The sequence below is a fragment of the Pangasianodon hypophthalmus genome, chromosome 16, assembly GCF_027358585.1.
Source record: "Pangasianodon hypophthalmus isolate fPanHyp1 chromosome 16, fPanHyp1.pri, whole genome shotgun sequence".
Taxonomy (NCBI): domain Eukaryota; kingdom Metazoa; phylum Chordata; class Actinopteri; order Siluriformes; family Pangasiidae; genus Pangasianodon; species Pangasianodon hypophthalmus.
In genome coordinates this window covers 1386908-1397946 of record NC_069725.1, presented here as the reverse complement: position 1 = coordinate 1397946, position 11039 = coordinate 1386908, and the positions used below count along the sequence as shown (strand labels likewise).

Here is an 11039-nt window from a genome sequence, read left to right as displayed (position 1 = left end):
ATATATATATATCTGTTTGGGGTAAAAATCAGGAGTTTAGTTACAGCATGTTTCTGACACTCACATGTAACACTCACATCAGATACGCGTGAATCTCCGGCGGTGTGTGTGTTTTATGTGTTTTATAACTGTGTGTGTTTAACGTTGCTCAGGGAGAACAAATAACACCTGAAACATTTACAGCCTAAACAATGATGTGGAGGAAGGAACAAGGAAAGAAAGAAAGAAAGGAGAGAAGGAAAGGAGGGAAGAAAGAAAGAAAGAAAGAAAGAAAGAAAGAAAAAGATGAGTGAAAGAAAGAAATGAGTGAAGAACAATAGATAAGTGAAAGAAAGCACAATATATGAAAGAAAGAAATGAAAAACAATAGATGAGAGAGAAAGAAAGAAAAAGATGAGTGAAAGAAACGAGTGAAGAACAACAGATAAGTGAAAGAAAGAATGATATATGAATGAAGGAAAGAAAGAAATTAGTGAAAAATGATAGATGGGTGAAAGAAAGAAAGAAAGAAACGAGTGAAGAAAGAAATGAGTGAAAAATGATAAATGAGTGAAAAAGAAAGAAAGGAAAAAGTAAGGAAAGGAAGAATGAGAGAAGGAAGGATGGAAGGAAGAATCTGAGAAGGAAGGAAGAATGAGGGAAGGAAGGAAGAATGAGAGAAGGAAGGAAGGAAGGAAGGAAGAATGAGAGAAGGAAGAATAAGAGAAGGAAGGAAGAATGAGAGAAGGAAGAATAAGAGAAGGAAGGAAGAATGAGAGAAGGAAGGAAGGAAGGAAGAATGAGAAAAAGAAGGAAGAATGAGAGAAGGAAGAATGAGAGAAGGAATAAGAGAAGGAAGGAAGAATGAGAGAAGGAAGAATGAGAGAAGGAAGGAAGAATGAGAGAAGGACGGAAGAATGAGAGAAGGAAGGAAGAATGAGAGAAGGACGGAAGAATGAGAGAAGGAAGAATGAGAGAAGGACGGAAGAATGAGAGAAGGAAGGAAGAATGAGAGAAGGAAGGAAGAATAAGAGAAGGAAGGAAGAATGAGAGAAAGAAGGAAGAATGAGAGAAGGAAGGAAGGAAGGAAGAATGAGAGAAGGAAGGAAGAATGAGAGAAGGAAGAATAAGAGAAGGAAGGAAGAATGAGAGAAGGAAGGAAGAATGAGAGAAGGAAGGAAGGAAGGAAGAATGAGAGAAGGAAGGAAGAATGAGAGAAGGAAGAATGAGAGAAAGAAGGAAGAATGAGAGAAGGAAGGAAGGAAGGAAGGAAGAATGAGAGAAGGAAGGAAGAATGAGAGAAGGAAGAATAAGAGAAGGAAGGAAGAATGAGAGAAGGAAGGAAGAATGAGAGAAGGAAGGAAGGAAGAATGAGAGAAGGAAGGAAGGAAGGAAGAATGAGAGAAAGAAGGAAGAATGAGAGAAGGACGGAAGAATGAGAGAAGGAAGGAAGAATGAGAGAAGGAATAAGAGAAGGAAGGAAGAATGAGAGAAGGAAGGAAGAATGAGAGAAAGAAGGAAGAATGAGAGAAGGAAGGAAGAATGAGAGAAGGAAGGAGTAAACATGAGGAAATAAATGACTGATGTGCTGAATCTCAGTGAGAATGCTGAGGTGTAGAATGAGAGCGGAAGGCCGTACCTGTCCCAGGAAGTAGATCCCTCCCCCGACGATGAAGGCGGAAATGGCCGTCCCGATGACGGCGAATAAGGTGATGGAGCCGATGTTTTGGAAGAAGTTTCCCTAAAGACAGAGTGAAGCGTCAGAAACGTCCCATCATCCCCTGCTTCCATTCAGACTAACGCAAACATCAGCCACGTGCGCGTTCCGTCCGGACTTTCAGATTAATCTCTCATGATCTCGCAGTGAGGAAACGGATCACTGACGCACACGGAAACAGAAACATACAAGAGTTTCCTAAATCTGAAATATTCCCAAATCCGGAATTTCACTCCCTGTTTAACTGATGCGGAAAAACCAAACCGGTTTAAAGCGAACTGAGGAAAGTTTACAGGTTTTTATTTTATCAGGAAAAAAAAACTAACAGTTTAACATCAACTCTAAGAAAAATCTCAGCTTACAGTTCACTTACGCCATCATTTCTATAGCAACGTGTATGGAAGGAGTCTCCAGTGGCAGAGGTAAAGCTGTAACTTGAAGTTTTCCGACATTTTCAGGACAGAGGAGTCTTCCGGTTTCTCAGTAACATAACAAGCTGGGAACAAGCTTTCAGGGAACAACTGTTTACAGCTGCTATAACGTAAGTGACGACAGGAACTGATTTGCTTCACAGACATTAAATGTAACTATAAAAGTATAAAAAAAAATGTAAAAACATTCTTTAATGGATAAAAATTGAAATAGTTGGTAAAGTTGCTGTGGTATACGAGGAATAAGAGGAATAAAACACAAGAGAGCAACTGTATAATAACAGGCGTGTCTAATACACTGTAAATTTTACACATTAAAATATATAAAATAAATAATTTTACTAAAGAATTATTCTGACGTTAACGTTGATTACCTGATTATAGATTCTTCATTTTGGTTCTCGAAACGTTTCACTTTAAATTTTAATTAAAAAAATGTAAATTTTTGTTCAACTTGTTTAAAAACGCACTAAAAACAATGCCAGAAATGGTGAGCCCGCTGAGGGACGAGGACGTACTTTATGAAGCGAGTATCCCGACTCAAAGATGATTGGAGGCAGCAGGAGGAGGAAGAACATGTTGGGCCTGAACATTTCCTCTTCCTGAGACAGAGAGAGAAAAACAAGAAGAAGAGGAAAGAAGAAGAAGAACTTCAGATATTTCATTAGAACCATCTCCAGTTTTCACTGTGTAAATACAGATAACTACAGCATCAGGGAAAACACACACACACACACACACACACACACACACACACACACACACACACACACACACACTGTGTACTGCAGCCTCATCAGTGTATCTGCTGAAATCCTTGACTTAAATAAATAAAAAAAAAAAAAAATTACTGTCTTAAATGTCATTTTTGAACTGTTTTTGTGAACTGTTTCTTTTTTCAGTGACGTGAAATCTAATATAAAAGCAGTTTTATACATTAAACTCACATGCAAAAAGGTTTTTCATTTGGGTTTATTATATATGTTGATATATATTGTATATATATTAAATAAATTAAAAAATATATAAAAAATACAAAGTTAGAAGAGTTTAGGGTTGTGAATTTTGAACTTATTCTGGCTCTTCTATTTCCTTTATATATAAATTATTTTTTAATTTTTTTTAAATACAAAATGTAAAAAAAAAAATAAAATGTTTAAAAAAAAAACTAAACAAAAAAAAAAGTCATTCAAAGTAAAAAAAAAAAAAAAAAAAATTTAAAAAATTGTTTAAAAACTGAAATAAAAAAGTAAAAAATACAAGTCATAAAGCACAAAAAAATGTGTGTGTGTGTTTTAAACTTCTTTCGGCTCTTTTAGTTTCTTTTCACACTTTTTTTTTTTTTTTTTTGGACCGTGGATCGATTGCACAATTCCACGCGGTGTTTTCGCGGGTTGCGGATTTGCAAAATGGTGGACACTGTGTCCAGCTGCTAGAAAATTTTCATTTGGAACCAACGAAGCAATGAAGAACGACAATTTCTGGCTACGTGGCTCGTCACTGTGCAGGAGAACCCGCAAAAGCGGAAGAACATCGTACGTAAGAAGATTTTAAGCCATGTACGCTGGACCGAGATGCGTTTTTCCATCACACAGGTGAGCTAATTACAGCTCCAGGTCTACGAAAGTCTGGTTTTATATATCAGTAACCATGACAACCGCTTTCCCCGCATCACAGGAAGTAACGTGACAAGCTGGACCAATCAAAACCCGCGTTCACACTTCACCAAACACACCAAAGTCGTTACACATCCTTGAGAGGACATTTGGTCCCCGCTAAGATATAAAAACATGTCCACACACACACTCACACTCTCTCACACACACACACACACACTCTCTCTCTCACACACTTACACACACACACACACACACACACACACACACAGAGTGCATTAGATGTGTGTATTTGTGTATTTTTTTTTTTTTTCATCCATTGCCTCTGACAGCTTGTAGTTATTAGCGCAGAACCCATATGAACGCCCATGTGGTGCGGAAAATCAGCCTGAAGAGACACCCATCTGTGCGCACACACACTCCACACACACACACACACACACACACACTCTACACACACACACACACTCCACACACTCCACACTACTGATATCTTACACACACAACCCTAACTATGCTCTACAAAGAAAAGTTAAAATCTAATACACACACAGATATTGTTATATTAATCATATCTACACTATATTACAGGACACACACACACACACACACACACAAAGTTGTAGTGATAGTGAGGTGTGTGTGTGTGTGTGTGTCCTGTTTTAAAGTCCTCCTGTGCCTCCTGGGAGGAAATGCCCTTACTATCCTCCTCAAGCCCAAGAACACTCTCTCTCTCTCTCTCACACACTCTCACACACACTCTCTCTCTCACACACACTCTCTCTCTCACACACACTCTCTCTCTCACACACACTCTCTCTCTCACACACACTCTCACACTCTCTCACACACTCTCACACACTCTCACACACTCTCACACACTCTCACACACTCTCACACACTCTCACACACCTACTCCTATAGATACACATAATGATCCTATCTACATTGCTAAGCAACTCATAACTTTATGTACCAAACAGGGAAATGTGGGCGGAGCTTTTTTAAAAATAAATAAATAAGCGCAGGTCACTGATTGGTCGAACACAACGGTCACAGAAACCTCTCTAGAACGCAATTTCTACCCAAAAGCACGTCACAGTGATGTTTAGCAGTAGCACAGTGACCGCTGAAATGTCTCACTTTTTGCTTTTCTGTCCTTAAGTTTTGCGTCTTTCTGATAAAACGTCACAATTTTGTCGCAAAATTTACAACTTCTGATTCGTTGTTATTCATTTTCTGTAGAGTAGTGTTTTCTTGTTGAGGCTATTTTGCGTGATTTTACATGTTTTATTTGTGTAAAATTCCATCTAAAAAAAATAACTTAATAAAATCTTCTAGTCAAGACTTAAATGTCTTCGTGTTCACTATATACGCTCACTACGTAGGGTACAGCGTAGTGGCTTTATGGATCCTTCCGCTCGTAGTGCACTACATGTGACGACATCATTTCATACTTTTCTTGCCTTCTTTCAAAGTTTGCGATATTCAATATTCTGTCTATTTAGGCTAAGACTAAAGTATTGGCACCCTTTCGTCTCACTCTTGCTCAGTAGTTCACATGAAATAAATAACCTACATGTTTAATTTTTTTTTTCCTTGATAAAGTGATAAAGTAAGTCAATATTCAAATGATTTTACAACTCATATCTATGGCAACCTCGAGAGAAGTCCCGGCTGCTTTCACTGCTACAGTTATGTGATGAGAAACAGACACAGGAACTCAATCAGGGTCTGGAATGTTCTGGTTAGAAACTGTACTATGTTGTGGAGCAGCACTGATAGAATCAGGCCACTGAAACACACCACATACACCTCTCTCTGTCTCTCTCTCACACACACACACACACACACACACACACACACACACACACACACACACACACACGCGGAGTCTGGGAGGACGTCCAAGTTGACCGAGAGCCAACAGTGATTTCATTAAAATCTCACAGCGGATCAGGAAATGAAGGTCACAAGACAACTGCAGCCTGTTATTTATTTATTTATTTGTTTATTTATTTATTTATTCATTTATTTATTTACTCACTAGATTTAACACCACAGCGTTCTCGAATTCTGGTTTCTGATTGGTCAGTAGGAGTCGATGAATTTTCTTTAACATAGCGCAGCTGCAAATCACAGGTTTATATTATATTCTAATACATTATCGTTTCTATAGCAACAGCTCATTCACTGGAACTCGTTTAACAGATTTAAAAGTCGTTGATTTGGTGAAGTTTTCTGTAAGGAGAAATGTGTTTATGTAACATGTATGGAAGGAGTCTCCAGTGTCAGCGCTTTGTAACAGTCGGAGGTAAAGCTGTAACTAAGTCTTACGACGTCTTCAGGACAGAGTTGTTTACGCTTCTTTGCGGTTTCTCTGTACAAGCTGCGTTTTTTTGTTGTTGTTGTTGTTTTTGGTTTTTTTAACTATAAAAGCTGCTATAACGTAAGTCACAGATGTTCTACAACATTAAATGTAACTACAAATGTATAAAATGTTTACAATTTTATTTTACAGCAAGCCTTAACTCTATAATTTAATAACAGTAATAGTGTTCACCTCCTACGCTAGCTAGCGACCCTCAGTGTAACGCCATCTAGCTAGCTTGACTTAATTTGATAGATTATTTAACGATGCTGCTAGCTAGCTCCATACTCCAATTCCGTCGCTCTTACGCAGCTTATGCTAGTTAGCTAGCTTGAGAAAACTGTTTATGTTTTATTTACCATCTATTTGACATGAGAATTACTTAAATAAACCACATAAGTAAAATCAATATCACGTGACCTTCACGTAAACAACGTAATTAACCGCATGGGCGATTTTAGCCACAGTAAAAGGAGGCGTGGCCTATCGTATTGCGTCGTTTGCTGATTTGAGCGTCTCTTATCGGATTCTTGATGATGCATTTGTGAAGGAAAAATGTTTTTATTTATTCTTTCTACAAATTTTCTTCTTTTTTTTTTTATACAAAGAGGGGGTGCAAACTTTTGCACTGTATTGTAGGAATGTGGCTAAAAAAAAAAAAAGACTCCTTCCTTCCTGTAAATATAACGACATGACAAATTATTTTTCTTTTTTGTTTGGTGCAAAGTTTCTTTAAAAAGTGAAGCTTTAATTTCTTTTCATTAATATCTAATTTATTTATTTCATTATAATTAAGAATTTAATAATGAAAAAAAAAAAACGAAATCGATTCCGTTTCTGTTAACAGCAAAAAGACAGATTTCGCAAAATACCTTCTGAAAAATCTGATTTATTTTAATGTTGTCTTTATTTGTCTCGTTGTGGAATAATCTCACTTCATTTTTATACTTTTTATACTTTTTCTATTTTTTTTAAATTCCATTCACAAAACACAGAGGATACAAACGTTTGGACTTGACCGTACACACACACACTGCTCCTGTTCAGTTCAGGGTTATGGTAAGTGTGTGTATGTGTGTGTGTGTGTGTGTGTGTGTGTGTGTGTGTGTGTGAGAGACACAGAGAGAAGTAAAAGTGAAAGGAGCAGCATGGCTATAAGGAAGTAGCGGCTTAATAAGACTAAAAGTACTGTTTCCAAACGTGTAAAATCTCTGCACTTCTCCAAATCAGTTATATCCTGAGGCTTTAGTGACATTACAGGAATCAATGTGTGTGTGTGTGTGTGTGTGTGTGTGTGTGTGTGTGTGTGTGTAAACCTGACTGACAGGACAGAAGTAAGTGTGCTGGGAAAAGTGTAGAAGCAGAACAGGTGTAATCGCTTTTCCACAGAAAAGGGCGTGGAAGAGAACAATTATGATAAGTCTCGGAATGACCGTTTTTAACCGCTAACCACTTCCTGTTTTCAAAATGATGATTAGTGAATCTTAGCGGACGTAAAACACTCCTGCTGTTTGCCACAACAACATAAAAATACAGTTTCGGCTTTTTTATTTTTAGCTGCTTCCAAACTACTGAGGTTTTCTCCTTGAACTTATTAAAACAATTTCACTTTTCTAGATTGATCTTTAAAACTTTCCAGATGTTTAATGTGGATTTTTGGCTAATTTATGGTTCATTAATGAAACTATTATTCTCTTTATTTATTCTATTTAACCAAATTTTTGTTTGGTTGAAATAACATCTGCAAAAGTTTACTGCTAACTAATTTTATTGTTTTTTTAAAAATATATATATGAAGAAAGATATGCAAAATAAAATTGCAGAAAAGAAGTTTTAAATCTACTGTCTTTAAACAGAGTCTTGGATCTGTATCACTTTATTACACATCTATAATTTCTTCAGTAAAAAATTCCAGATTGGAAATTAAGAGCTTTTAAATTCCTGAACCCTGAACATGGACCGTGAATTAGCAAACCTTTACTGTTAGTAACGTTTCAGGAAGGAAAACCCTGTGTGTGTGGTGCTGTTACAGTAAAATAATCAATGACACAGTGGGAGACATTCATTTAACCTTTACGGAAGGAGTCTCCAGTGTCAGCGCTTCAGGGCAGAGGAGTTTACGCTTTGTGGTTTCTCGGTAACGTGACAAGCTGCGTTTTTTTTTTTTTTTTTGGTTGTTGTTTTGTTTTGTCTTACTTCAAGAGAGAAACAAGAGAGGCTGGTGAAGGAACGACTGTTTAACGTAAGTGAGAACTTTAAATGTCACTATAAACGGATAAAAAGTATGACGTGCTGTTATAGGAAAATTACTTCACCAATCAGCAGTCGACACAATCGATTCCTACTGATGTAAGAGGAAAAATTGGTGCACATGTACTTTATAACCAAAGCTAATCTATAACCAAAGCTAAAAGCTAATCAGCTTTTTATCTCTGCCTGAGTCATTCATTCATCAGGGATGGAGCGAGAGAGCGAGAGAGAGAGAGAGAGAGAGAGATCTGGACAACCCGTTTCCAAAAATGTAGAACTCAGAGCAAAATCATAAACAGAAAGCTTGAAGAAGTGGAATTGGCCATTAAAGAAAATCCAAACCCTTTAGACTCCTCGATTACTGAGCAGGAACGCAAAATAAAATAAAAAGAAAGCATCAGGACCTGAGGGAATCCTGAGTGAAGTGATTAAACACACTAGCTCTAAATTCCAGTTGGTCATTTTAAACCATTTGGTTCTGAGCGTTAAGTATCTGAGCGTTAGTATCTGAGCGTTAAATATCTGAGCGTGGGGTTCTGAGCGTTAAGTATCTGAGCGTGGGGTTCTGAGCGTTAAGTATCTGAGCGTTAAGTATCTGAGCGTTAAGTATCTGAGCGTAGGGTTCTAAGCGTTAAGTATCTGAGCGTAGGGTTCTGAGCGTTAAGTATCTGAGCGTGGGGTTCTGAGCGTTAAGTATCTGAGCGTGGGGTTCTGAGCGTTAAGTATCTGAGCGTGGGGTTCTGAGCGTTAAGTATCTGAGCGTAGGGTTCTAAGCGTTAAGTATCTGAGCGTAGGGTTCTGAGCGTTAAGTATCTGAGCGTAGGGTTCTGAGCGTTAAGTATCTGAGCGTAGGGTTCTGAGCGTTAAGTATCTGAGCGTGGGGTTCTAAGCGTTAAGTATCTGAGCGTAGGGTTCTGAGCGTTAAGTATCTGAGCGTGGGGTTCTGAGCGTTAAGTATCTGAGCGTGGGGTTCTGAGCGTTAAGTATCTGAGCGTAGGGTTCTGAGCGTTAAGTATCTGAGCGTGGGGTTCTGAGCGTTAAGTATCTGAGCGTAGGGTTCTGAGCGTTAAGTATCTGAGCGTGGGGTTCTGAGCGTTAAGTATCTGAGCGTGGGGTTCTGAGCGTTAAGTATCTGAGCGTGGGGTTCTAAGCGTTAAGTATCTGAGCATTAGTATCTGAGCGTAGGGTTCTGAGCGTTAAGTATCTGAGCGTTAAGTATCTGAGCGTTAGTATCTGAGCGTAGGGTTCTGAGCGTTAGTATCTGAGCGTAGGGTTCTGAGCGTTAGTATCTGAGCGTTAAGTATCTGAGCGTTAAGTATCTGAGCGTTAAGTATCTGAGCGTAGGGTTCTGAGCGTAGGGTTCTGAGCATAAGTGTCTGAACGTAGGGTTCTGAGCGTTAGTATCTGAGCGTAGGGTTCTGAGCGTAGGGTTCTGAGCGTAGGGTTCTGAGCGTAGGGTTCTGAGCGTAGGGTTCTGAGCGTAGGGTTCTGAGCGTTAGTTTCTGAGCGTTAGTATCTGAGTGTAGGGTTCTGAGCGTTAGTATCTGAGCGTAGGGTTCTGAGCGTAGGGTTCTGAGCGTAGGGTTCTGAGCGTTAGTATCTGAGCGTAGGGTTCTGAGTGTAGGGTTCTGAGCGTTAGTTTCTGAGCGTTAGTATCTGAGTGTAGGGTTCTGAGCGTAGGGTTCTGAGCGTAGGGTTCTGAGCGTAGGGTTCTGAGCGTTAGTATCTGAGCGTAGGGTTCTGAGCGTAGGGTTCTGAGCGTTAGTTTCTGAGCGTAGGGTTCTGAGCATAGGGTTCTGAGCATAGGGTTCTGAGCGTAAGTATCTGAGCGTAAGTATCTGAGCGTAGGGTTCTGAGCGTAGGGTTCTGAGCGTAAGTATCTGAGCGTTAGTATCTGAGCGTTAGTTTCTGAGTGTAGGGTTCTGAGTGTAGGGTTCTGAGCGTTAGTATCTGAGTGTAGGGTTCTGAGTGTAGGGTTCTGAGTGTAGGGTTCTGAGTGTAAGTGTCTGAGTGTAGGGTTCTGAGCGTTAGTATCTGAGTGTAGGGTTCTGAGTGTAGGGTTCTGAGTGTAGGGTTCTGAGCGTGGGGTTCTGAGCGTGGGGTTCTGAGCGTTAGTTTCTGAGTGTAGGGTTCTGAGTGTAGGGTTCTGAGCGTTAGTTTCTGAGCGTAGGGTTCTGAGCGTAGGGTTCTGAGCGTAGGGTTCTGAGCGTAGGGTTCTGAGCGTGGGGTTCTGAGCGTTAGTTTCTGAGTGTAGGGTTCTGAGTGTAGGGTTCTGAGTGTAGGGTTCTGAGCGTTAGTTTCTGAGTGTAGGGTTCTGAGTGTAGGGTTCTGAGCGTAGGGTTCTGAGCGTGGGGTTCTGAGCGTTAGTTTCTGAGTGTAGGGTTCTGAGTGTAGGGTTCTGAGCGTTAGTTTCTGAGTGTAGGGTTCTGAGCGTTAGTTTCTGAGTGTAGGGTTCTGAGCGTAGGGTTCTGAGTGTAGGGTTCTGAGCGTTAGTTTCTGAGTGTAGGGTTCTGAGCGTAGGGTTCTGAGCGTGGGGTTCTGAGCGTTAGTATCTGAGCGTAGGGTTCTGAGCGTAGGGTTCTGAGCGTAGGGTTCTGAGCGTTAAGTATCTGAGCGTGGGGTTCTGAGCGTTAAGTATCTGAGCGTGGGGTTCTGAGCGTAGGGTTCTGAGCGTG

The 11039-nt window shown here is 39.7% G+C and overlaps 1 protein-coding gene across 1 annotated transcript in view; it reads right to left on the bottom strand.

Annotated features, from left to right (window-relative positions):
- Positions 1-11039, bottom strand: part of slc9a8 (solute carrier family 9 member 8) — a 53074-nt gene that overhangs the window by 28022 nt on the left and 14013 nt on the right. The window contains exons 5-6 of the mRNA XM_034312003.2: positions 2646-2729; positions 1619-1720 (exon numbers count right to left, since the gene is read on the bottom strand). Of these exons, the coding sequence (XP_034167894.1) occupies positions 1619-1720; positions 2646-2729 (186 nt within the window). The remainder of the gene's footprint in view (positions 1-1618; positions 1721-2645; positions 2730-11039) is intronic.